The sequence below is a fragment of the Anolis carolinensis genome, chromosome 1, assembly GCF_035594765.1.
Source record: "Anolis carolinensis isolate JA03-04 chromosome 1, rAnoCar3.1.pri, whole genome shotgun sequence".
Lineage (NCBI taxonomy): Eukaryota > Metazoa > Chordata > Lepidosauria > Squamata > Dactyloidae > Anolis > Anolis carolinensis.
The window spans coordinates 124,287,068-124,314,306 of NC_085841.1; the positions used below are offsets into that span (position 1 = coordinate 124,287,068).

The following is a 27,239-nucleotide window of genomic DNA, read 5'->3' on the forward strand; positions in this document are numbered from 1 at the left end:
ACCATTGCTTTGACTTTGCGGACCTTCGTTGCCAGTGTGATGTCTCTGCTCTTCACTATTTTGTCAAGTTTGGCCATTGCTCTCCTCCCAAGAAGTAAACGTCTTCTGATTTCCTGGCTACATTCTGCATAGTATACTAGAAAAAAAAAATAGAAATAACAACATTGTTGACCAAGGTTTCCTTTTTAGAAAATAATAGCTTCTCCTCTCAATATGGCAAAATATACTGTGCTATTTGGAAACTACTTTAAATTTTAGTCAAGTGAAGAAAAATAACTACTTATGTTCTTCACCCAAGCAACAACTTCTTTTTTCAGTTCAGGAATTTGAGAAAAGCTGTACTGTGTATACTAATTATAATATCTTCATATTGCTGAGCACAAAAAATGAGATCCCAGTTGTCAGCTTGTGACAACTCTGGAATTGTGACATCAGCATGTCATATGGCGTGAGTCCACTGTGAAGTCATTGTCACAACTCAGTTTTTAGGCAGTCAGTAAAGGATGAAATAGAAGATATGATGGCTTTAATTTTCTACAACTTTCCCTTTCTCTTTGTTGAATCAGCTGAGGAAAGATTCACTGTACAGAATCATGCTACAAAGGCACATGGATTGAGCTCAATTTCAGTCCTGTGGATTCAAAAACCACACAAGCATAATTCTTCATAATCTGGAAGGAGAAGAAAAGAGATGGTATATAGCCCATCCTTGAACTACAGCCTGACAAATGATAATGTGATTCTCATGAGCTCATGATCTCCTGTTTTCTCTCTTGCAATTCCTGTTACTTTCTGGAGAATCCACAGAATTGAGGGATCAATCTTAACCTGGAGGAGGTTAAGATAGGGGAGAAAAAAGAAAGAAGGGAGGAAAAGCGGGGAGGGAGATGCATGAGAGAAAGTAGGGGAAGAAAGAAAGAAAGAAAGAAAGAAAGAAAGAAAGAAAGAAAGAGGAGAGGGAGAAAGTTCATGAGGGAAATGGAGGAAGAAAAGAAAGAGCCACAAAGAGAGCCTTCCCACCATTGCCAGAGTGTTGTCATAAAGGCATTGTGAAGGAGGCATTCTTGGAGCTGGAAAAGGGAGAAAGCAGGTGGGCAGCACCCCCTCCCCCGATGCCCAGGCAATGCCAGATATATACTCTAGTAGCTCAATATTTCTTCAGGTATGTTTTAGTTTATTTGAAGCAATTCTTGGAGGGTTTGTATGTGCATGATCTATTTTGACATAATTGCTCTTCCTCCCCTTCCCTTTCTTCATTAAGTCGGCATTTATCTTTTTGGACATTCTGGTGATTAATTAAATTACAGAGTAGTTTCCTAACAGGAAAATGCAAGATAATCTTCTAAACTATGCTTTTAATCCTATAAAGGCAAGTAGAGAGTTATAAAATCAGCAGTCCATAGAAAACAGGTTGCCAGACGGTTTTAATTCTTAGAGACCTTGTCTGTAAATGCTGGAAACTGGTTGTTCAGATTAAACTCTGATTCCCTCCTCTGATATTGCCTGTTGATCCAGCAACAAATAACCAGCTAGTCATCTCATTTGAAGCTAGAAATGTTCCTTTTTTAGACTGCAGCTTCCTCCTCCTCCTAGCTAGGTGCCATACTGGGAAAAAAACTATATTTTTTCAACTGTAATAAATATTTTTCATGCTTTGTATAACTTGATGGAACTTGAAACCCTTTTACATTTCTATTTAATCATACTTTCCATGAAGAATGTGGACAATATGTTTGTTTCTAAAGAAACATTTCAGTCTCAACTATGCTGACTTAGAAATAAAATGTTACTTAAATGGGATATTTTCTCTTATAAGTAAGCTGATGTAAGGCTGAGCCCAGTCCTATTTCAGATAAAAATAGACAATTACAAAGGGCTTTCTCTTTACTCCAGGAACAAATGCAAAGGGCTGGAGAGTTTATCTGGATGTGTTTCTTTTACAGAAATGGCAAATTAATGTGATGTAGCCTCATTGCAATAGTTTTGTCAGGCTAATTATATGATGTGCCATTCAAGGAAGGGAAGGGAAAAAGAATATACATATGACTGACACTTGAACCAGTGCAACATCACAAATCAGGGTGCTACAATTGGAAACTAAACACTGTAATTGCACTAGCATGACACTTGACTGTGGAATAGACCCAACACAGTTCTACATCAGTCAAATGCTATTCTTTGATTTTGAATATATTGGAAATCTCTAATAAAAACAAATGCATGTTTAATTGTACCCAGAAAGAGGACAAGAATGGGAAAGATAGCCAATTCAAAAGATGCCAGTGAAAGAACTAGGAAAAAGAACTAGGGAAAAGATGACCAAAATCTGATGGTTAACAAGTGCTTGTTCCTATTGCTTCCACCAGCATTGGTGATCCACCCTTTCTACACCTAGGACTTCATCATATGGAGGTTCTTGATACTGTCTTGGGACAGTGGGGGGATACATAGGGCAGCAGGTCAAATCGTGGGGCAGCAGGGCAAATCCATTGCCCAACGCTCCACATTGCCTGCATCACACACTTGCCTATCACATACCAGAAAGCATAACTTTCTGCCATACTCCTGCACCATCCCCAGCATTTATAATCTGAACACAGGTAGTCTCCCGTATTCAGAATTCCCTGCCATAGAACACTTTGCCGACACAGCCAGCACAGAGCCCCACCAGAAACAGCTGTGCGTCATGTGTAGAGATTCAGTGGGCTCCATGCTGGGTGCATTGGTGAAATGTTCTACAATAGGGAATTTTCCCAATGTGATGAGGTCCCTAGCCTCCCTCCTGCTTTGCAGTCTTAAAAAGCTGCTCTGGAAGTCTGAGAAAACCTCAATCGGGGGAGGCAAAGTATAGTTCCCCTTAATGTTTTTTGATGCTAAAGTACAGTGTTGTATTTGGCCTTTATATTTATGTTTCAATGAGCTTGAATGGTGTATTTGAGGTTCTTTTTCTTCCCATAATGAACAAGAGGAAAACCCTCCTGCCTAGATGGTATGGTGAACACACATCCTGAGGCATTTCAAAATTTGCCAACATTCATAAAATCTGATTTAGTTCACAGATTCATTTTTGATGTAGTAGAAATCAAATAACAAGACATCAGGATTTACATATATGTTACAACAAATCTTTCAAAAGTAGTATTTCACACTAGCTGTTATCACATTGCAGATAAGATGCAAAATTCATCTATCTATCTATCTATCTATCTATCTATCTATCTATCTATCTCTATGTTAAAGTATGTATGTTTGCCTGTCTGTTTGTACCATAACGGTTGTTGCTTGGGGAAATGTCCTTCTATGATATCACTGGATTGGCTGTTGCTAGGATAAGTGGATGTCACCGGGAAAGAAAAGTGCAATGCGTATGAGGGGAAAGGGGGTGGGTGGGTGAAAAGGAAAGGCCCACAAAGAGAGGCATGTTGCCATGGAGACCTTGTGAGGTAAGTCCTCTCAGAGCTGGAGAAGGCAGAAACAGGAAGGGAAGGAAAGAAAGGAAGGAAAGGAAGGGAAATAGAAGAGAAAGAAACAGGAAAAGGTTTGGAGGAAGGAAAGAAAAAAGGATGAAGGAAGGGAAGAGAGAAAAAAAGAGGAAGGAAGGAAGGAAGGAAGGAAGGAAGGAAGGAAGGAAGGAGAAGGGGAGAAGGTGTATGAGGGAAATGGAGGAAGGAAACAAAGAGACACAGATTGCCTGCCCACTGTTGCCAGAGTGTTGCCAGGTAGACCTTCTCAGAACTGTAAAAGGGTAAAAGTAGTCATATAGCAGTCCCAGTGATACCTTGGCAACACCAGGTATACAGGTTTGTTATATAATAAATTTACCTTTGCAAGAACAAATGTGTGATTTGAACCTCATTTTATGACTTCCCAGGAGAAGGAGTTTTGATCCATAAGCCATCCCACGATCGATCCAGTATCATACAATTAATCATGCACAATATACAATAGCATACAAAATTTTAAAATTAACCAGTTCAGTTAAGCTCACATGAGTACAATAATACAATTGCACACTCATACGTGAAGACCTATTTTAAATGCCTATTTTAAAAGACAGAATTTACTGTAGTTATAAGTAAAATTTGTCAATGAATATGGAGAACAAAACAATGGCCCACAATTGGAAATGCTCTATATACCTTCTGCTGCCCAAGAATAGGGACAGTGGGATTGCAGTAACTTTAGGATTGCATTAATCTCCCATACAAGCACGGTGATGCTCAAAATTCTACAACGAAGGCATTTACAATATTTTTATTGTTAATCTCTTTCAAATCAGTGACCTCTGGAAATCCTATGAATGAGAGACCTTGTAGTCATCCTATCCTCAACAGCTCTGCTCAGTCCTTCAAACTCATAGGCTTTCTTGATTGATTTTGTCCATCTGAAATGCAGTCTTCCTCTTTTCCTACTGCCATCTACTTTCCCAAGCATTCTAGGGAATCATTTCTTTTCATGATATGGCCAAAGTATGATAGACTTTGTTTGCCAGTTGTCCAAGCTGGGTTCAGGAAAGGAAGAGGCATCAGGATCATATTGCATACATACATTGGATAATGGTGGAAAATCAGTCTGTGCTTTACATAGTATAGGAAAGCCTTTGATTGTGCAGGTCATCATAAAAAAGAAGAGATTGATGTGTTACAATATGTGATTGCACTGATGCATAATCTGTACTTCAGACATGAGGCTATGATCAAGTCAGAATAAACAGAAATGCAATTGCCATGTGGGGTCAGGCAAGGCTGCACTTCATCACCCCTGTCTGTTTAACTTGTACAGTGAAAATATTATATATAAAGGCTGATTATTAGACTCAAAAAAGGGGGCATGAAAATCAGATGAAGCAATATCAGTACTTTAGAATATGCAGATGACACCATATTCTTATGTCTTTCTCACCCCGAGTTTTAACTTAATGTTCATGTGGTCCGCCCTTGTTTTCATTGTTTCCTTGATTTGTATTGTAATGGATATTATTATTTATTGTATTGTTCACTGTGTTGTGATGTGTTGTTCTTTTATATGCTGTTTATATTGTATTGTTCTGGGCATGGCCCCATGTAAGCCGCCCCGAGTCCCCGTTGGGGAGATGGTGGCGGGGTATAAATAAAGTTTTATTATATTAATATTATTATTATTATTATTACTAGTGGAAAATAGCAAAAACTTTATTTGAATTTCTTCAGTAATCATTCAAAGTCCTATGACAGATGTACAGCTAAACATTACATAACTTTAATTTAAATGGTGAAGACATTTAAATAATTCAATATTCCTCATACCTTTGCTCAGTCATTAATCAGAATGGATACTGCAGTAAAAATATTAAAAAAAGACTAGGACAAGAGTTGTCTCCACCCCAAAACCCCCCACAATACAACCTATCCCTGAGTAAACTCACATAGAACTTCACTGTTAAATGGCTTTTAAAATTGTGTACTTCAATTCAGGATTTGGTGTTTGTGGTTATTACTGGGCCTTTTGCTTTTGTTTTCCTATTAGAAGAACGTTAAAATCAACTTTAATAAATAAATAAAATTAAACATCAGTTAACACTGTTTTCAGGAAAAAATGTTCCTATGCTTTAACCATGTCTTTTTCTTCCTTAAAAGGGTGGTAGAGGTGAACCAGGTCTGGCTGGTCCTTCAGGTCCTCCAGGTAAAATGGTAAGTAGCCAATGTTGGTTTCCACTCAGCTTATATGTTTGTTTTTCCAATAGCTTCTAGCTTCTCTCCTGATGAGTAGCAGCGTATTCATTTATGCAGGAAACTAAAGATGGAAGCATGAATAGGGTCATTGTTGGCTTCCCTCATTTCATCTTGTTCCTCTACTAAAATCACGTTTTGTTATTTGAATTCCATAGAACTCCTTTGGGAGCATGTCATTTTTAGGCATTAATGTTAAGAGAGGGGGAGCATCTCTGTATATTGCCTTAAGATAATGATGTTAGCTGTCAACTGTGTTGTTAATTTACAAAAATAAGAGAAGGAATGCTAAAAAGCCAGATCTTTTTTTTTTTTACTAGCAGAGACGTAATGTTAATACCTAATGAACACAAATACCTTCTTTGAAATGAATTCCACATCATTTGCATGAACTCTGATAGAAAGGAAGTCTTAATATTTGGGGCCTGAAAGAGCTCCCTGTTAGGAAGGAATGAGGAATGCTCACATCTCTTCCCTCTGTAGAAACCCACATGTTTTAAAAGGTGGATTAGATGTCTAGAAAATGCAGTTTTGTGACAAACAGTATTTTTTGCATAATATTTTTATACAAAAGCTATTTTTTTGCATAGAAAACGCTGTTTACTTTACAGAAAATGTTGTTTCCTACACAAAAATACTATGTTCAAATTTTATGCTGAAAGTCCTGAAATGTGAAAATTTTCACACAGGAGAAAGAAAAATTTAAAATTGCTTATTGCTTTATTTTGAGAATGCAATTAATAAAATATTACAGAACTAAGGCTGAGTGAGCATGATTATCATACTCTTTCAGCCATAGATACGCAATATTTTATTAACTTGGTTTACATAGCCAAGTGATGATATGATCTATTTCCCATAATCCTTGTCCAACATTCAGACTACTGCACCATACTGTCTTCTGGTTATTCTTTATGTGCAAGATGTAACATGTATCTTAGCAATTGGTTGTCTTTATCAACTATTCTCTTTTAAATAAAAAATAATAATCCTAATATCATGCCATGTTTGATTTTTTCCTCCTAGGGTGCTGATGGTGACATTGGCCTCCCAGGTTTGCCTGGGCCTCCGGGATTGCCTGGCCCAAGTGGTGACAGGGTAAGGGTGCCATTTTTCAAGAGGAAGTACTCTGATATTTTTTTCATGAAGGGAAGGTTTAAAAAAAAATCCTTTACACCACATTGTTGAATATACCTAAAGGAGAAAAATGAAAATTAACCAAAAAAGAATTATTGTGTATATTTTTCTAATGTAAGGTCTCTAAAAGATATGCAATCCATAAGGTTTTTTTTCACATGCTTTAAAAAAAAATTTCCCTTAAAAATATTTCTGCCAGCCTTCTTTCTTTACTACAAAAGCTTATAACACTTATACTGCAAATTACGTGTTATGAGCTTTTCAGTAAAGATGGGTGGCAGAAAGAAATTTTAGGGGATATACATATATATAGACAATGAGAGAATTTCTTATTGGTTATATAGCTTTTAGGGATCCTGCAGAAGAAAATTACACACAATAACCTCGCTGCCTTTTCCATTTCTCTGCATCTAATAAAAATAGCTAGATGTCTGCTTTAACTCTCCGCTCTAAAAAGGGTATCATTTCATTTTCTCTCTATCCATCGTATTTGAACAAATAATAGTCTCATGTGAATCTTTTAGACCTCGTTCCTTTCTCTTCAATAATGTTTATGCACATTGCTACAATTTGGTTTATTAATAGAGTTTTTCATTGTTATTTCTGTGTGGACACAATTCTGTTTTTCTTAACCTATCACAGAGGTCTCTTCTCTACTTATGCCACTCGCTTTCAGACAAAACACATTTCCCCCATGCATGCCCAGATCATTTTAGATGACTGCTCTCAAAGTTAGAATGCTTAATAAGTGACTCTTGGAAGGATCTAGGTCTAAGGATACTTGATAATCCAGCCTTCACTCTCACTTGCTTAAAATTTTTTGTTTGATCTATCCTGGAGAGATATTTGATTCTCTTACCAGCAGCATTCATCTGATGGCTTTGCTTTATTTGTGTTGGCAAAGTACTTCAGACTATTTTAGATTTTGTATTTTGGGGTATTATGGTTTTTGTAATTCTGGGTACGGGATGCTCATTCTATATTTGAAATGGTTTATATCAGGAAAAATCATGAGGACACAGTTTTTGTTAGCCAAGGTGAAGGAAACAGAAACATTTTAGGAAATGTGTTTTCGAAGGCTTTCATGGCCGGAATCACAGGGTTGTTGTGAGTTTTCCAGGCTGTATGGCCATGTTCCAGAAGCATTCTCTCATGACGTTTTGCCCACATTTATGGCACACAGCCTCAGAGGTTGTGAGGTACAGTATATTGTTAAAACCTAGCAAGGAATGTTTATATATCTGTGGAAGGTCCAGAGTGGGAGAAGGAACTCTTGTCTGTTGGAGGCCAGTGTGAATGTTGTAATTAATCACCTTGATTAGATTAATGGCCTTGCCAGCTTCATGTCCTGGCTTCTTTCTGCCTGGGGGAATCCTTTGTTCGGAGGTGTTAGCTTCACCTGATGAATTCATGTCTGGAATTCCTCTGTTTTCCTCTGTTGTTCCTTATTTACTGTTCTGATTTTAGAGGTTTTTTAAAAATACTGGTAGCCAGATTTTGTTCATTTTCATGGCTACCTCCTTTCTGTTGAAATTGTCTACATGCTTGTGGATTTCAATGGCTTCTCAGTGTAGTCTGACATGATAGTTGTTGGAGTGGTCCAGCATTTCTGTGTTCTCAAATAATATGCTGTGTCCAGGTTGGTTCATCAAGTGCTGTGCTATGGCTGACGTCTCTGGATGAGTTAGTCTGCAGTACCTTTCATGTTCCTTGATTCATGTTTGGGCAATGCTGCATTTGGTGGTCCCTATGTAGACTTGTCCACAGCTGCATGGTATACGGTATAGTCTGGCAGAAGTCAGAGGATCCCTCTTGTCCTTCACTGAACATAGCATTTGTTGGATTTTCTTAGTGGGTCTGTAGATAGTTTGTAGGTTGCGTTTCTTCATCAGCTTCTGGGTGGGTCTTTGTAAGGAAATCTTTGTTTCTTTTGCATTCACAACACCAAATGTTTACTAAAATTTATATGATAGTGTTTCATGACACTTGGTATAAGGCTTTGCTTATCAGGAAAAAACATAATTTTTGCATGGTCTGTGAGCTGAATAATGAATTCTGTTGTGAGAAAATACTACTACTACTACTACTACTACTAATAATAATAATAATAATTAAAATTGAAGAAACTTTGGAAATTGTGAAAGAACAAATTACAGCAACAGCCAGAAAAATTGAAAGATATGAAGCCAGAATCATCCAGTACAGACAAAATCAACTGTTTCAATCAGACCAAAGGCGGTTCTACCAGAGCCTGAACCAAACAACAGACACAGTAACCATAAAGCCAGAGAAAACTGCAACAACAAAGTTCTGGAAAGAACTTTGGGAAAATAATAAAAACTACAACAAAAACGCTGGGTGGATAAAGGAGTTCGAAGGAAAATTCTCACAGAACAAAATGGAACAGATGGAAATAACAACTGAAATGATCAGCAAACGAGTGCAAAAAGTCAAGAACTGGACATCGCCTGGTAGTGATCAATTTCATGGATTTTGGCTCAAACATCTGATTAGTTTACATGGAAAAATGGCCCAACAATTCAATGAGATGCTGCAGAAAGGAAGTATCAGTGAATGGCTAACAACTGGAAGAACATACCTGATACAAAAGGATCCAGCAAAAGGAGCAGCACCAGGAAACTACAGGCCAATAATGTGTCTGCCCACTATGTTTAAACTACTGACTGGCATCATAGCTGACAGAATTCAAGACTATCTTGAAGAAAAAAACATCTTGCCAGATGAACAGAAAGGCAACAAACGGAAAAGCAGGGGCACAAAAGACCAGTTATTGATTGACAAAATGATTCTGGAGAACTGTAAGAGCCGAAAAGCTAATCTTCACATGACGTGGATTGACTACAAAAAGACCTTTGACTCACTCCCACACAGCTGGATCATCAAGTGCCTGGACGCCATCGGGATTAGTAAAAACGTTGGCACCTTCATTGAAAACAGGATGGAGCACTGGAAAACTGAACTGTTTGTTGGAAATGAAAGCTATGGACTTGTCAACATCAGAAGAGGAATTTTCCAGGGAGATTCATTGTCCCCTCTGCTTTTCATTATTGCCATGATCCCTCTGTCAACAATCTTACAAAAAACAAATCTCGGCTATCAAACATCTAAGAATTCTCACAAAATTTCGCATCTGATGTACATGGATGACCTGAAGCTGTATGGGAAAACGGAAACTGAAATCCAGTCTCTGACCAACACTGTCCGAATTTTTAGCACTGATATCAACATGGAGTTTGGTTTGGACAAATGTTCGACAGTGGCATTGAAGAAGGGAAAAATCAGGGTTGTTGTATGTCTTTCGGGCTGTGTGGCCATGTTCCAGAAGTATTCTCTCCTGACGTTTCGCCCACATTTATGGCAGGCATCCTCAGAGGTTGTGAGGTATGGAGAAAACTAAGCGAAGAGGTTAATATATATCTGTGAAAAGTCTAGGGTGAGAGAGGTCAGTGTGAATGTTGTGTAGTTAATCACTTTAATTAGCATTGAAAAGCTTATCTGCTGTCTTCTTCCTGCCTCTGGGGCATCCTTTGTTTAGAGTCGTTAACTGCCCTTGGTTGATTCATGTCTGGAAATCCTCTGTTTTCAGAGTATTGCTTTTTATTTACTGTTCTGATTTTTGAGTTTTTTAATACTGGTAGCCAGATTTTGTTCATTTTCATGGTTTCTTCCTTTCTGTTGAAGTTGTCCACATGCTTGTGGATTTCAATGGCTTCTCTGTGTAGTCTGACATGATAGTTGTTAGAATGGTCCAGCATTTTTGTGTTCTCAAATAGTATTCTGTGTCCAGGCTGGTTCATCAAATGCTCTGCTATGGCTGATTTCTCTGGTTGAATTAGTCTGCAGTGCCTTTCATGTTCTTTGACTCTTGTTTGGGCACTGCGTTTGGTGCTCCCTATGTAGACTTGTCCACAGCTGCATGGTATCCGGTAGACTCCTGCAGAAGAGAGAGGATCCCTCTTGTCCTTCGCTGACCGTAGCATTTGTTGGATTTTCTTTGTGGGTCTGTAGATAGTTTGTAGGTTGTGCTTCTTCATCAGCTTCCCTATGCGGTCAGTAGTTCCCTTGATGTATGGTAAGAACACCTTTCCTCTGGGTGGATCTTTGTCTTGACTCTCATGGCTTGTTCTTGGCCTTGCAGCTCTTCTGATGTCTGTGGTGGAGTATCCATTGGCCTGTAGAGCCCAGTTTAGGTGGTTGAGTTCACCTTGGAGGAGGTGAGGTTCGCAGATTCTTTGTGCACGGTCTGTCAGGGCTTTGATTGTGCTCCTTTTTTGACTTGGGTGATGGTTGGAGTTTTTATGAAGGTATCTATCTGTGTGTGTAGGTTTCCTGTAAACTGTGTGGCCCAATTGTTGATTGGGTTTGCGGATGACCAGAACATCTAGAAATGGCAGTTTTCCTTCCTTTTCTTTTTCCATGGTGAATTGGATGTTTGGGTGGATGCTGTTAAGATGGGAAAAATCATTGAAAGTGAGGGCATAAATATGCCCAATGGCCAAAAAATAAGGTGTCACCAGCCAGAGGCCTATAAATATCTGGGCATATTGCAACTGGACAACATCAAGCATGAACATGTGAAAACTGTGGTCAGCAAAGAATACACACAAAGGGTCAGAAAAATTCTCAAAAGCAAGCTCAATGGAGGCAACACCATCAAGGCCATAAACACCTGGGCCATACCTGTCATAAGATATACTGCTGGCATCATAAACTGGACACAGATGGAACTGGACAATTTGGACAGAAAAACAAGAAAACTCATGACCATTCATCATTCACTGCACCCTCGCAGTGATGTTGACCGGCTCTATCTGCCTAGAAGATCAGGGGGCAGAGGACTCTTGCAAGTAAAACAAGCAGTCAAAGAAGAAGAACATGCCCTGGCAGAATATGTAAAGCAAAGTGAAGAACCTGCTTTGATTGAAGTCAAAAATCAGAAACTCCTCAAAGCACAGCAGAAAAAAAAACCAGTACAAGAAAGCCACACTACAAACTAGAGCTGACAGCTGGCACAACAAAACACTGCATGGAAAGTTCCTTGACAAAATTGAAGGAAATGCTGATAAGGAGAAGACCTGGCTCTGGCTCACGAATGGGACCCTGAAGAAGGAGACAGAAGGCCTGATCCTTGCAGCCCAGGAGCAAGCCATCAGAACAAATGCAATCAAGGCCAAGATCGAAAAATCAGCTGATGACCCAAAATGCAGACTGTGCAAGGAAACCGACGAAACCATTGATCATATCCTCAGCTGCTGTAAGAAAATTGCACAGACTACAAACAGAGGCACAACTCTGTGGCCCAAATGATTCATTGGAACTTATGCCTCAAGTACCACCTCCCTGCAGTAAAGAACTGGTGGGATCACAAACCTGAAAGGTTGTGGAAAATGAACACGCAAAGATACTGTGGGACTTCCGAATCCAGACTGACAAAGTTCTGGAACACAACACACCAGACATCACAGTTGTAGAAAAGAACAAGGTTTGGATCATTGATGTTGCCATCCCAGGTGACAGTCGCATTGATGAAAAACAACAGGAAAAACTCAGCCGCTATCAGGACCTCAAGATTGAACTTCAAAGACTCTGGCAGAAACCAGTGCAGGTGGTCCCGGTGGTGATGGGCACACTGGGTGCCGTGCCAAAAGATCTCAGCCGGCATTTGGAAACAATAGACATTGACAAAATTACGATCTGCCAACTGCAAAAGGCCATCCTACTGGGATCTGCACGCATCATCCGAAAATACATCACACAGTCCTAGACTTGGGAAGTGTTCGACTTGTGGTTTTGTGAAACGAAATCCAGCATATCTATCCTGTTTGCTGTGTCATAACGTCGTTGTGTCAATAATAATAATAGATAATATGCCTTTTTCCAACAATATCTATATAAAGTATATTTTTATTTCACACAGTTCTTCAAGTCATTAATGTTTGCTCCTTCCATGTTAATGACAACCTGCTCTTGGCCCACTAAATCATATGTTTTAAGTACTGTTCTGTTGCACCCCTAGGCTGCATAGGCACCTTGAAACCACACTGGAGTCCAGAATATAAGTAATCAAGCTGTTTATTGAAGATTATAAGCAAGCACAAGCAAATAAAGTTCAGAGTCAATAGAATGGGCTGAATCCACAAGAGCAGTGTACTTGAAAGTCTATAAGCAAGAGTCCATGAAAGTCATTCAAATGTTATAGTCCAAACCAGAACTTGAACTTAGTCCCATGAGAAGTATCAAGAATAGTCCAAATAGGATTCAATTCCTAGGCATGAAACAATCTGGAAACCACAGGAAACAAGGCTAGAATGCAGGATCAATCTCCAATATAATCCAAGGTTTTGGAAATCCACATGGCAAAGTCACAGGAGTATTCAACTTGATTCAAAGGCAGAAACAAGGCAGGAACTTGAATCAAAATCCATGGCTGCAAGGCATACAAGAACTCGGAGCAAAGATCTTTCTCTCTTGAATTGCAAAGTTGACACCTCTGCCGTGCAGAGAAAGGAGCAGGCATTTAAGGAAAACCCGGGGTCTTCCTTCCATGGGAAAACCTTTTCTCTCATGAGAAAACTACTCATTAGCATGCTTCAAAAGCAGTCGTTTACTCCTTTGTAAACATTTGCGCTCCCTTCTTCTGTGAGTGATCACCTCCTTTCTGTCAAATACATAATCCTCCTCTAAACTAGAATGTCCATTTGGCAGCTGGTGAACTGGCCTTGACAGCGGAGAAGAATGTGGTTCAGAATGCCTGCTTGCAACCATTCCGTCTCTGGTCCCAGAATCCACTGGAACAGACTTTGGCAAAGCTGGTTGTAGCTCAGGGTCAGGCCCAAAACCAGAGTCCTCTGGGAAAGCAAGTGCAGGGACAATTACTGGCTGAATGGGCCCAATCTCCAGCTCAGGCTGAACTCCAACATGTTCATTCACTTAAATGTATTGGATAACAAACAAATATACCTGGAATTGCCCAGGTATTGGAGGGACGGCTGCTTCTACTTTCATCCTTTCTTTCTCTTCCCCCCTCCATTCATATCAGTTCCCTTTCTTTATTTTTCATCCCTTCTTTTTCTTTATGCCCTCTCCCTTCTATCCTTCTTTCTTCTTTCCTTTCTTTCCCTTCTTTCCCTTCTTTTTTCTTCTCTCTCTCTCTCTCCTCCTCTCTCCCTTTCACTTCCATTTCTCCCTTCTTCAGCTCTGAGAGGGCCTACCTCACAATGGACACATGGCTTTTGCGACTCTTTCCTTTCTTCCTCTCTTCCCTTCATACATATGTCACCCTCCTAGCCCAATGACATCATAGAGGGCCATTGCACCTGGCAACAGCCTTTGTGACACAGCCAGACAAATAAAAAAACAGTAGAGTCTTACTTATCCAATGCTCACTTATCCAACGTTCTGTATTATCCAATGCATTTTTGTAGTCAATGTTTTCGATGCATTGTGATATTTTGGTGCTAAATTTGTAAATACAGTAATTACTACATAGCATTAATGTGTAATGAACTACTTTTTCTGTCAAATTTGTTGTATAACATGATGTTTTTGTGCTTAATTTGTAAAATCATAACTTGTTTTGATGTTTAATAGGCTTTTTCTTAATCTCTCCTTATTATCCAACATATTCACTTATCCAATGTTCTGCCGGCCCGTTTATGTTGGATAAGTGAGACTCTACTGTACATACGTTTACACACACAGTATCTTAAATGTGGAAGCAGGAAGTGCTTGTGGTAAAAATTGTTGTATAAGACTCAAGATGCCACATAGCTGGGGGAAGTTATTGCTATGGCGGTCCAAATGCTGGCACTCTTTTCCTTTTTTAATAATGCTTGGAAGATTTTACCAGGTGGTTGACTTCCACCTTTTGCTTTGACAAAGTATGACCACCCAATAAGCCAAGAGGGCAGCAGGCCTGTCAGCCATTGTGCTATACAGACACAGTTGTTTTTCTTTCATTTTGGTATGACATTTGGACATTCTGCGTTGTGTTAGCGACTGACCATAGTACAGAAGCACCCTGCGGGTTTTCCAGTCTTTCAAAGCAAGTTTCCAGAGTGGTCAGGATCCAGTAAAAGGGAGGGAGAAATTAACCCATTACCAGTTCTGCTTACTAAAGCAACTGTGTTGATGGAAGAGTACCACTACAGTTGTTCATCTTCAGTTGGAAGGCTATAGTGCTGGTTAAGAATGCTGCCGATATGGCTGTGCAAAACATCCCAACCCCAATTATAAGGCACAACTATAACACTTGAGTCATTTACATATTCAATAGGAGTTGAAATGGCATGAATTATATATAGCATTTGCTTCTGACTGCATGCCTACAAATCAGGGTCAAGTTGGCTCAGTAATGACTACCTCCCCTAGGAATTATAGGAATGTACTTGCAAGAATTGGGTTAAGGATTTTAAAAAGAATTCTCAGTGTCCAAATTATAGTTGCCAGGATTCGCTGAAGGAAGCACAATGCATTTCAGCTGGCATAAAAACAATTCATCTCTGTGAAATAGATAGGCTCTGGATATAGTTTATGCCAAGGATCAAATCTGTTCAGTCAGCATCCATTCAGCCTTCATATCCTCCTCCATCTATTTCCACCATCACTACTGAGACATGAGGATGAGAAAGACATCTGCCTTTTTCAGCAAATACTGCCTGAATTTCTTACAGTGTGATGAAAAGCCAAGCCAAGCTTCCATGTTGTATGATGTGCTGAATATTTGTATTTGGTTTGCTTCTGTTGTTGTTTAGCCCTCTTATTTATGACTTCTTGCTGCTCAGCAGGTGTACTGTTGTGTGTGAAAACCAAGAGATATAATAAGTATAGATTGAGCAGTGCTGAACTAGTATACACACAAAGGACTCCAAAAGACTTTGACATAACACTCCTCTTAGTACCAGCAGCATGATATATATAAAGAGAGAGCGAGAGAGAGAAAAGGGAGGGGGTCAAAGACAGGGCCGATGTCTCTCAAGATTTTGAGCAAGTGGCATGACCCATGCCCAAGCAAAATTGGAGGGGATATAAAGGTGGCTGTCTGTTGGCATTGAATTGGGCTTAGTGCTCCTGAATAGTTAGGATTCCCTCACCTCTGCAATGGATTGAGGGGGGGGGGGTCTACCCAAACCATCTTGGGGTTGATCAAGTATTTGCCATGCAGGATTGGTTCTGGGATAAATGGTCAGTGTAGATCTGTCCCATGACAATGTAACCAATGGTGCAGCTTCATAGGACCGAAATGCCTACCCTTGGAATGTGGGTTAAATACCTTTAACCTTTTCTAGGATCCCAAGCAACTATGTCTGTGATATGTTGTGACACTACACTTGCATAATAATCTGTTACTTTGGTGGTGGTGTCACTTTCTTTGTTCATACATAGGGAAAGGAACGTGTCAGGGATAGAAAAAATGTTGCCACCTAGGTTTTACCTCCTTCCCAAGATGCTGGTTTCAATTGTGCCACAACAGTACAGGAGGACTGGTCTGGTCAATTGCATATCCTGTGGCAAATATGATTTTCTAAGATGGTCTTCTGTATTGTCTTGTTTCTGTGGACTGCCAAAAATCTGGGAAATAGGTGACCCCAAGCCTGCAACCTTCTCTTCACACTATTATCATGGAAGCCTTTTTTTTATCCTTTCCCTACCTCTGCTGTTAGTCTCACCTTTGCTGCTGTAGATTATGGTGTTGGCACTATAAAAAGACATCAGACTGAGTTATTTGTTCTGTGTAATCTTTTGTGGAAGATCTCCAAATGGTTTGTAGTTGAAGATTTCATGATTTTCCTTCTAGGCAGTAGGTTGAAGTTTGAAAAGGTAATCTGTAATGGTAGCTAGACCGCAGGAAACCATTCTTGCCATCTTAATATTGCATTGATCTCCAGTTTTATTTCTTGCATAGCACTACCTTTGTCTGCACTACTTTTTAAATTGAAGTTGAAGTTGGTAATTCATTATGGCAGCGATGCAAATTGAAATAGTCTGGTTATCTATCAGATCTAAACCAAGGATAGCAGAATCAATAACAGATGCTAGGTTTACTAACAGCCATAAGCTTCTCTGAATTGAATACGGATCTTCTCGGGTATCAAGGCATTTTTCAATCTCTCTTAAGTTTTATTGCTTTGTATTTCTATACTTTTTTTTGGTTAAAATTGTATTTTCAATATTTTCTAAAGAAATACTCAAAACCCATCACAGTGAAGCCATTTTACAGCTAGCTAGAAGAAAATCAATAACTTCTATGTTATGCTGTGTGTTATCATTGTGTGTATGTGTCTTCAAGTTGCCAGTCAAGTTGTAGTGACCCCATGAATTTTGCAGACTTTCTTAGGCAAGGAGGACTGTGAAGTGGATTTCCCAGTGGTTCTCAACCTGTGGGTCCCCAGGGGTTTTGGCCTACAACTCCCAGAAATCCCAGCCACTTTACCAGCTGTTAGGATTTCTGGAAGTTGAAGGCCAAAACATCTGGAGACCCACAACTGGAGAACTACTGCACTAAAACAATGGTTTCCAACCTTTGGTCTTTCAGGTGTTTTTGGACATCAATTCCCAGAAATCCAATCCAGTTTACCAGCTGTTAGGAATTGTGGGATTTGAAGTCCAGAACACCTGGAGGACCAAAGGTTGGTATCTACTGCTTTAAAATATATTCTACAGCACATGGGATTCATTGGTGGTCTCACATCCAAATACTAACCAGGGTTGACCCTGTTTAACTTCTGGGATTGTACAGGATTTAGTGTCTTTAGGATGTTTAGGCACATTCAAACTGGTTAGTCTCTGCAGGGATTCCTAACTGTGCCAAGCTTCCATTTACCCTATAAGAGCCTCCTGATGGCATCGCAACACAGAGAAAACAGTCCCAGATTCACAAAGGAACTCAACAGTTGAAATTGCCTGCTCCCTTGAATTGAATGGAGATGATGTTCTCATATAAGCTGCATTAGAAGATATACTAGTAAGGATATGAATCTAGGAGAAGAAATTCTGCATGTGCTTCCATTGAATATTTCAAAGAGATTGATTAATTAGTTTAGAAAGCAAGTAATACACAGGCTAAAAATAACAGATGATCTCTTTCAGATCTTGGAGTACTGATTAGGTTTCAAATAAACTGAAATGTAATCAGTGCTTTAGGATATGGAAGGACAAACATCTTTTCTTTTCAGCCCATGTATTGCTTCTTTTCTGAATGAAGACTTGTCACTTGCTATTCAGTTATTTGAGCAGTTCTACTGTTCTATGTTCCTTGATGTTTTGTTTTTATACATACGATATTTTCAATTTGCACCCAGGGTTCAGTTGGTGAACCAGGTCCTAAAGGAGATCAGGTGTGTATATTTAGTCACATAAACTTTTAGTTGTCCAACATTGTCAAAATTCAGTGAAATGTTTGATACCTCTATGTAATATGTGTCTTCTTGCTAAATAGGGTGCTGCTGGTGGAGAAGGAGAAGCTGGACGAAAAGGCGAACTTGTAAGATTACAATCAAATTTAAAATCAACAAACTATTTTTCCATTTAACATGGAACATGGGTCATGGAAGATTTGGGTACGAATGGTTTGCATTTAGCATGAGTGAAAAGGAGATGTTTGGGCAATTTTACTAAATGTCAGATAAGATTTTAAAATGTGGTTCATATCTTTTACTGATCTGTAGGAACTGAATACATAGAACACAGATGTTCTCATTTTAAACTGATTTGAACTAGTCTTCATAGAATTATGCTAATTCTTTTAGAATTTGTAAGGCTTGTGAATTCTCATAAAAACTACACATTTCTGTCCTCATCTCTTTCTGCTTCTAGCAATATGATGCTGCTGTACCACATCAGAGGCTGACAATAATCATTACCGCTGTAGCTATATGCAGCAGCAGATTGCTAATTAGGGAGAAATGGTTTCAAATGCTGCATAATTTTAAGTCAGCATCTCACTTGTTTGCTTGATTTGTTGGCTGGTTTGAAAATGCTGCTTCTGTCACGACATAAAAGTGAGTCCTCAGAGGACTGTGTTCCTGTACACTAGTGAAGCAATGCACTGACCAGTTTCACAGTGGAAAAGCCTATGGGCAGACTTCTGCTAACTTTGTGTTTTTGTGTGGTATAACATTACAGGATATGTTATCAGAAAATGTGTGAAACCGTTCCTATGTCAAGAGTTGTTCATTAGGTTTTGTGTTAACGGGGTGATGGGAATGCCATGGTACTTGTCAAGTTTGTGTCACATATTTGTAATCACAAGCCTTTCCCACTTGAAAATTTCACTCAAAACATTGTAACTGATAGTGTATATGAGTTATTTTAATGTGAAATGTTTACTTTAGCTTTTACGATGTTATTTATTATGGAAAATGTTGAATAAGAGCACAAAAACTATTCATCAATCATGGCTTGCACTAGCTGGTTTCTTGTTTCACAAATTGTGAAGCCGACAGTTGTAGTTTGTTTCTTTCCTGCTCCTTTTGTCAAGACCTTTTTGACAAGAGGGTGTTTCCATTTCAGACTGAGCAGCAAGAAAAATAGAACACAGTTTAGATGTTGCAAGCTATGGTATATGAACCAGTCTGTAAGTTAGCAGCAAACTATGGATTCAATGTATGATTTGTCCTAACAAACTACAATTTAATAGTATATGCACATATTCATATCACAATATGTTCAATGGCATGGCATGTGAATGCTGTAGAGATTCATCTTGAATATAGCTTATAAATGTTTAACTATATTCCGAGGTGGACAAATGTGACAAGAGGATATTTTAACACCTATGCATTTGCAATGGACATCACAATCTCATTTTGGCTTTGAAGATAGCTCTTTGAAGAGATGGGGGCTCTGCTTCCAGCTTCAATTTCTGGCTTTTCAATTATTCTGTATATTCTTGTGTAGGTCTAGACATTTTAATCCAAAAATCAACCCAAATAAACTGGGTCAACTTATCCACAGGTCAATGTGATCACTGTACCTTAATTATTATATTTAAAGAAGCACATCCCCTCTTCTGAGCAAAGTGGTGAAAGGTGAGAGTTTAGTTCAGTGGTTCTCAACCTGTGGGTCCCTAGATATTTTGGCCTTCAACTCCCAGAAATCATAACAGCTGGTAAACTGGCTGGGATTTTTGGGAGTTGTAGGCCAAAAACACCTGGAGACCCCAGGTTGAGAACCCCTGGCTTAGTCGTTCCTGGGAGAACCTAAAATAAGCACTGACTTCTTCTACTTTCTCTCTCAATGTACTGCTTTTGGCCTTTTTGAATATCTGGATGGGAAAATTGCAATAGTACCCAGGGGCAACTGGCTCCCTGAGGGGGCGTTGATGCCTTCTTTCTCCTTATAATGCATCATTTCAAAATCCATAATTTGCAACCTATCTTCAATTTATACATGACGTCGACTTACATACAAGTATATATGGTAGTTTTTGACAGTTTTTACATTGTTGACTTTGTTGAACAGTGGCAAAATCTCCAGGCAGCATACTTTTCCTCTTGAAAAAAAGTATTTGTGTCTCTGTATTTCAGAGCCTTGGAAAGGACCACATAAATGGTTATAGTCTGTATTTTCCCCACCCTGTTCTACAGAGAGCAGCACTTCTACGATATTTTTTTTCACACACAAAATCTCTTACAGTCTAAGTATGATTTTGACTTAGTGAGTGCAACTTCCCATCCTTGGACATATTTGTTCTTTAAGCTTATCTTTGAGAGGTCTTCTTTCCCCTAATAGTACTATAATGTGCAAACATTTAGAGAATAATGAAAAGTCATTACATTTGAAACGGCACATGCAACATTACCATGCTGACATAATTCATCTTGTTTTCATAGGGTGACATGGGTTTACCAGGCCCTAAAGGATCTGTAAGTATGATGAACTGCATTGTTATAGAAAATCAAAAGTATAATAAATCAGTAGAAAATTTTAAACTGGGGGGTGATGGGAGAGGGGATGTTTGGCTTCACAAATGGAGTTTAAATATTCAGTTCCCCAAGCAAGGAAGTTAGAGCAAACGTGATCCATCATTCATCGTTTTTATTTTAGCGCCGCAGATTACTAGAGGGGTTTTCACAGTGAGAAATGTGACCTCCTGGTGTGTGGAGAATGGAAGGTTTGCGGGTATGGGTGATGAGAGAGGTAAATTAATGAGTTAGTGAAGGAAGGGAATGGAGACTTCACAACAGATTAGTAGAGCCGGCTCTGTGAACTGAATTTTTATATGAGTTATGTACTGGGCTGAGCATCTTTTATGCAGCTCACATAGGATCAGCTTTCATTTTATCAACACAGTCATGGGAGTATTTGCTGGCTTATTTCTATGTAGACATGTGTAAAATTGCTCCATGAAACTGCATGCAAAATGCAACCTACTATAGATTAAAATTCTTCAAAGAAGCAGCTAGTAGTTAATCTTCCTTACTTGAAAGTAAAGGTTGATGACCTGGTACAGACTGGTATCCTTTTACATCATGAGCCATATTGGGAACTTTGGCATCAGCAGTTTGTATTGCCGAGAAATTATTCATTTGTTACAATTTTTTTTGGTAATATAAATTGAAGGCATGGCAAGAATGAACAGTTGGGTTTGCCATGGAAAGCAAAGAAACATGTTCCTATTCTACCCATAACATGGGTATGGAGCATGGTATCATAGGAGCTGGAGAGGAACCCTGTCTGCAGGCATGGGAGAGGCGGCGGCGGGGTCTGGGCACCAAGGTCTGGGCACCAAGGGCACCTGCTCTTGGTCCCATCCTGAGGGCAGAGGTGATGTTGATGTTGTCTGTGATGTTGTTGCCCAAGGCATGCTATTGTGAGCCATTGAAATCCTTTGGGGACAAGGGCAACATGTGGCCTGAGGGGCTTATGTTGTGCATGCCTGCTTTAAACTAGTGTGTTGCTTGAATCCACTGGTACTTCATTTTTCTTTTTGAAAGTAGACAGAGTTGCAGTATGTATAGCTTTTATACATAATAAGGCAAGGATTGATAATAGTTATATTTGGATGATCATATGTCATAGAAGCATTTAGTTGGAAGAGGCCTATCAGCTGAGTTCAACCAACTAATCAATACAGGTACACCGGCTAGAACATTTGAAGGAGGTAGCTGTCTAGCCTCTTTCTGAAGATGTTCAGAGAAAGACACCCTTGCCACCTCTCTATCTAATTTGCTCCATTGTGAAACAGCTCCAACTGTCAAGAGGCTCTTTTTAACCTTCAATCAAAGCCTTCTCTCCTTTAATTTAAAACGTAAGACCTGCTTCTGCTCTCTTGGCCAACAGAGAACAAACCTGCACCCTCCTCTTAGAGAGTTTTTGAGATATTTAGAGAGTGCTATCATATCACCTCTTAGTCTTCCCTTCACCTGGCTGAACATGCCCAACTCCTTCAGTCTTTTATATGTTTTTGTTCTCCATATATCTTATCATTCTTGCCTTTCTCTGAGCCAACTGCAACTTCTCGATATCCTCCTTCAAATGTGAGGCCTGAATTTAATGCAGTACTCTTGATGAGTTCTGACTACATTCTCTGAATGTAAGCTTGTGAAAATATTACTTGTTTCTTTGCTGAAGCATCACATTTCTGGATCATGTTCAATTTATGATCAAAATGATCCCAAAGTCCTTTTCAGATGTACTGCTGCTAAGCCAAGTATCTTCCAACCTATAAATATGTGGTTAGGTGGATCTGTAATTGGCTAAGCGAACAAACCCAAAGGGTGCTCACCAATGTGTAGTCTTCATCTTGGAAAGAAGTCACGAGTGGAGTGCCGCAGGGCTCCGTCCTGGGCCCAGTTCTCTTTAACATCTTTATTAATGACTTAGACAAAGGGTTAGAAGGCACCATCATCAAATTTGCAGATGACACCAAACTGGGAGGGATAGCCAACACTCCAGAAGACAGGAGCAGAATTCAAAACAATCTTAACAGACTAGAGAGATGGGCCGAAACTAATAAAATGAAGTTCAACAGGGATAAACTCTTTATTTTTTATTCTTCATTTTTCACTTTTTTCTTCTTTTTATTTTTATCATTATCATTATCATCATCATTATTATTATTCCTTTTTTTCTTTATTTTTCCTCTTTCCTTTGTATCTATCTCTTCTCCTCTCCTCCTTTCTTTCTTCTTTCTTCTCTTTTTCCCCTCTTCTCTTTCTTTTTATGGTTATGGGGATATTTCTTTAAAATGCAAATTTGTAAAATGTTATTCTCAATAAAAATATTTTTTTTTAAAAAAAAAAACATCTCCTAGTAGGTTTTCATAGCTGAATGAGAATTCAAACCCTAATCTTCTACTCTGACATTCAAAACACTACAGGATGCCGATTTTCTAAAACTGCCCTAAGTAAAAATAAGTATAAAAGTATCATTTAGATAGCAATATTATTGGGGGGGGGGGGAGAAGAAGATTCCTTCTAGTATTGCTGTTTCTTGTATACAGTACAGCCCAGTTTTGCTTTTTATTTTATACAGTACATACTGCTGACAGGCCCAGTAAATCATTGATAAAACATAGGTTTGCTTCAAGTTATAGATTGGTTTGTAATTGACAAATTTATGAGCTGGTAAGCTATGTACACTTTTAACATAAGTGCTCTTTGAACAGTTTTATTACACAATAATTGTGTTAATGTGCCCTGCCCTGACTTCTATGAAAATGAAGTCAGCAAACCTATAAAATGCTGACAAAGTCTCATAGAATGTCAGAAATGCCATTCCAGAAAGAGATGTAGAATACTAGGAAGATTTGCAAATGAAAGTCAATTGTTAACATATTCAATTTCTACATTTTTCATTTTAAAAATCCAGCTTTTTTACTATTTAAAATGAATCTATCTATCTATCTATCTATCTATCTATCTATCTATCTATCTATCTATCTATCTATCTATGAGCAATAAAAGTGCCATGGCTAGAAACAATGGGCCCCACTGTGTTCTGTTGCACAGAGAAGAGAAATAGTTGTGATTAGTTTTTGCCCTAGTGGTTTCAAGGCAGCAGTTTGCAAACTCTTGTATTGCCAATTTCTATCTTATCTAATATTTATTTCCTTTGCTTTTATATTTATAGAATACAAAAACAGGAGCTTAAAAGCTCTTGTAGTTTATGGCCTTCTTCGCATTTAAGCTGTTTTTAAATATTTAATATATTCATCGGATTTGTGCAAAGGCAAAAAGTATAGAATTGCTTGAGGGACTTGTATTTCTTAAGCAATAGATCACCTCGGAAGTGTCTGCGGGGAGGAGGGAAAACAAAATGCCACTTGCTATGCAGTAGCTTGTTTACTTACTGAAATGCATACATATGGTCCTCTGAGAAAAGAAAGTAGCATCCTCAATCAAAGATAAGCAAAATCAAAGCCCGCATGAAAAATAGAGGATGTGACCATAGGGTTCCTCTCTCTGTGAAAAGTTCTCATCTGGATGTGAGGCAGGAAGTGTTGCAGTGGTGATTTTAGCAGAAAACACATCACTCCTTTTGGCTGCCATTATATCCACCTAGCTATAATTATACATTTGCTGTGGTTAAGGGCATAAGACCTCCTCAAAAATGGATTAAATGGCAGTGTAGGCTCATATAATCCAGTTCAATGCCATTAATCTGCATTCTGCAACTGGAATATATAGCAGTGTAGATCCAGCCTCTGTCTCCCTTTTTTTTTGCCCGCAACTGAATACTCTGACTGAGCAAATGAGCCACTGGCTTGATTGAGTATGGGGTTATCAGCTACCACTTCTATAGTTTCCTTAACAGCAACCAAGTCAGCTGCATAAGGAACTTTTGAACGAGTTGGGATTTAAAAGGCAACATGTATAGAAAATGGAAAGAGAGGCACATCACCAAGGAAAGATATATTTTTAAAGCCAATCCAGTGTTCCCTCGCTACTTCGTGGTTCACTTTTCACTCCCTCGCTGTTTTGCGAATTTTCAATTAATATTAATGTACACATTTATCGTGGTATTTTTGCTGTTTCATGGGTTTTTGCAGTGTGCAAAGGGTTTTGGAAGGGGGAAAGGGAGAAATAAAGGGAGATGGGGGAGGGTAGGGAAGGGTTGGAAATAAAAAAGGGTTATTTAGCTTCCATTCTTCTTCTCTGCCAGTGTACTGTATATTGTAACTGCTAAAATAAAGTACAGACTGCATTGTAGTAAGTGGTCTGTGGTTTGCTCTCCTCCACACATAGAATAAATATAGTGTGCCTACTTCGCGGATTTTCACTTATTGCGGATGGTCCTGGAACGTAACCCCCGCGATAAGTGAGGGAACACTATATCTGTTGAGAGCTGTCAGGAGGGCAAAACTCAGTATAGGGTCAGGCTTGTAAGAAAAACCAAAATAGTAAACAGAGCAAAAGGAAGATCAAGCAATGTTTTAATAAACAAGGAAGCAGTTGGTCCACCAACTGGAAATAGCGGTGAAAGGTCAATAGGTGACAAAGGACCTAATCACATGGATGAGGTTCAGCTCCATCATTCGCCAGCCTCCGTGGTGTATCGTGGCAGTAGCGAGGTGGCCGCAGGGCAATCCCGGTGCCCCAGCCACCAGCTGACACTTCCCCATCCCACCTGGGGAAGCATTGCTGCTCTGCCCAAGCCCCGTTCTTCTTTCTGGAATATAGGGTGGCTTGTGTGTTGCCGTGGGCAGCATCCCCCCATGCTGCCACCCCATTTTGCTCACAGAGCCCCACCGAAAGTCGCCATATGTCGTTTGATGGATGGCATGGGTTCCATGGGCAAACTGGGACAGAAGTCTCCTAGGATGCTTCAATTGCCCTATGTGATAAGGTTGAAAGACAATGTAGAACTGATAAACTTTTACTTTGTTTTGATTTCTAGAACAGTTCCCAGCCTAGCAAAAATGAAATAAGTAATGCAGAGTAGGGCATATTATGTAATCTGGGAAGGGGGAGGGGAGTTTGGGTTTCAATATTAATAAAAGAAGTGGTGTGGAAACACCTATCTGCTTTAAATGAATTTATGTATACCTTCATGGCCAGATGAACTGTATCTAGAGTGATGTGATTTAAGTGAGATTTTTGCTTTACAATATTGGGCAGGTTCTTGGAGAACAAAGGAAGATTGTGCTGACTGGAAAAGAGCACATGTAGTCCTCATCAGAAATAGGGAAAAAGACGACCTGGACAATTTCAGGTCAATTTGGCATCAATAATAAAAGTCTCTAGAACAGATCCTCAAATATTAAATGTGTGAGAACACAATGTTTAAGATTTTCTCTGGGTTCCTCAAAAGCAAGTCATTATAGGCTAATCTTATCTCTTCTTTTGATACAGCTGCAATGTTGGTAGATCAGGGGAACACTATTGATATATTATGTCTTCATTTCAAGAAGGCTTATGACAGGGCTCCCCCTATGAACAAACTGGTGAAATGTGAGGTATTACAACCGTTGAGTAGATTTGTAACTGCTTACAATAGAAGGGATGCTCTACAAATTTGAAGATGATTAGGAGGAATATTTAATAGCTTAGAATACAAAATTAGGATTAAAGGTGATTAAAGAACTAAACTAAATCAAAATAATTTTCAACAGGAATAATTCTGAAGTTCTATGTTTTGGCAGAAAAAATTACATGCACAAATATAAAATGGGTGACATTTGGGTTAGCAGCAGTACACATGAGAAAGTTTATGGATCTTGGTTGGCCTCCACCTAAACCTGATTTAACATGTGGGGAAAGCAATTCTAGATTGTACGAACAGAAATACAGTGTTCATACAGATGTAAGTATTGATCTGCATTGGTCTCGTGTAGATCTCACTTGGAGAACTGTGTCCAGTTCTGAACGGCATAGCAGAAAATAAGAAAACCTGAGTGTTTTTCTGCAACACACTATTACTATAGCTGAGAGACCTAGATCAATATTGGAAGAGTAGCTTGTTCTGTCATACCTCAAGTAAATATGTTTTACTTTTTCCCATTGTAAGGTTGGGAATCCTGGTGAACCTGGGTCACGTGGGCCTGAAGGAAGTCGAGGTTTGCCTGGTATGGAAGGATTGCGGGGCCCACCTGGTCCTCGTGGTTTACAAGGTCAACAAGGAGCTCCTGGTTTGCCTGGGAGCCAGGGTCCAGCTGTAAGTAGTAGTTCCTTTATCCAAATACTGGTATTTGTGCATGGCAAGGTTGATTAAGGTACTGGAAATAAAATTGGAGATTTATTGTGCTACCATCAAGTTAAGAGGGGAGAACATTTCATAACTAGGGGACCACAGCAGAGTCCCCCTTCCATGTCAGCCAAGAGCATATTGCTCCGACTGGGTCCATTCACACTACACAATTGCAACACTCCATTCCACTTTATTAGGATTTTAAATACCTTTCTTTAACTCCAAATTCCAAAATTTCATCAG

General features: G+C 39.1%; 1 protein-coding gene across 2 annotated transcripts in view; it reads left to right on the forward strand.

The window, feature by feature from the left end:
• col9a1 (collagen type IX alpha 1 chain) overlaps positions 1–27,239 on the forward strand; it is a 121,876-nt gene that overhangs the window by 67,241 nt on the left and 27,396 nt on the right. For both annotated transcript variants that reach the window (XM_062982121.1, XM_062982125.1), the window contains 6 exons: positions 5,616–5,669; positions 6,735–6,806; positions 18,167–18,202; positions 18,304–18,348; positions 20,699–20,731; positions 26,817–26,963. In XM_062982121.1, coding sequence (XP_062838191.1) covers positions 5,616–5,669; positions 6,735–6,806; positions 18,167–18,202; positions 18,304–18,348; positions 20,699–20,731; positions 26,817–26,963 — 387 coding nt within the window. The remainder of the gene's footprint in view (positions 1–5,615; positions 5,670–6,734; positions 6,807–18,166; positions 18,203–18,303; positions 18,349–20,698; positions 20,732–26,816; positions 26,964–27,239) is intronic.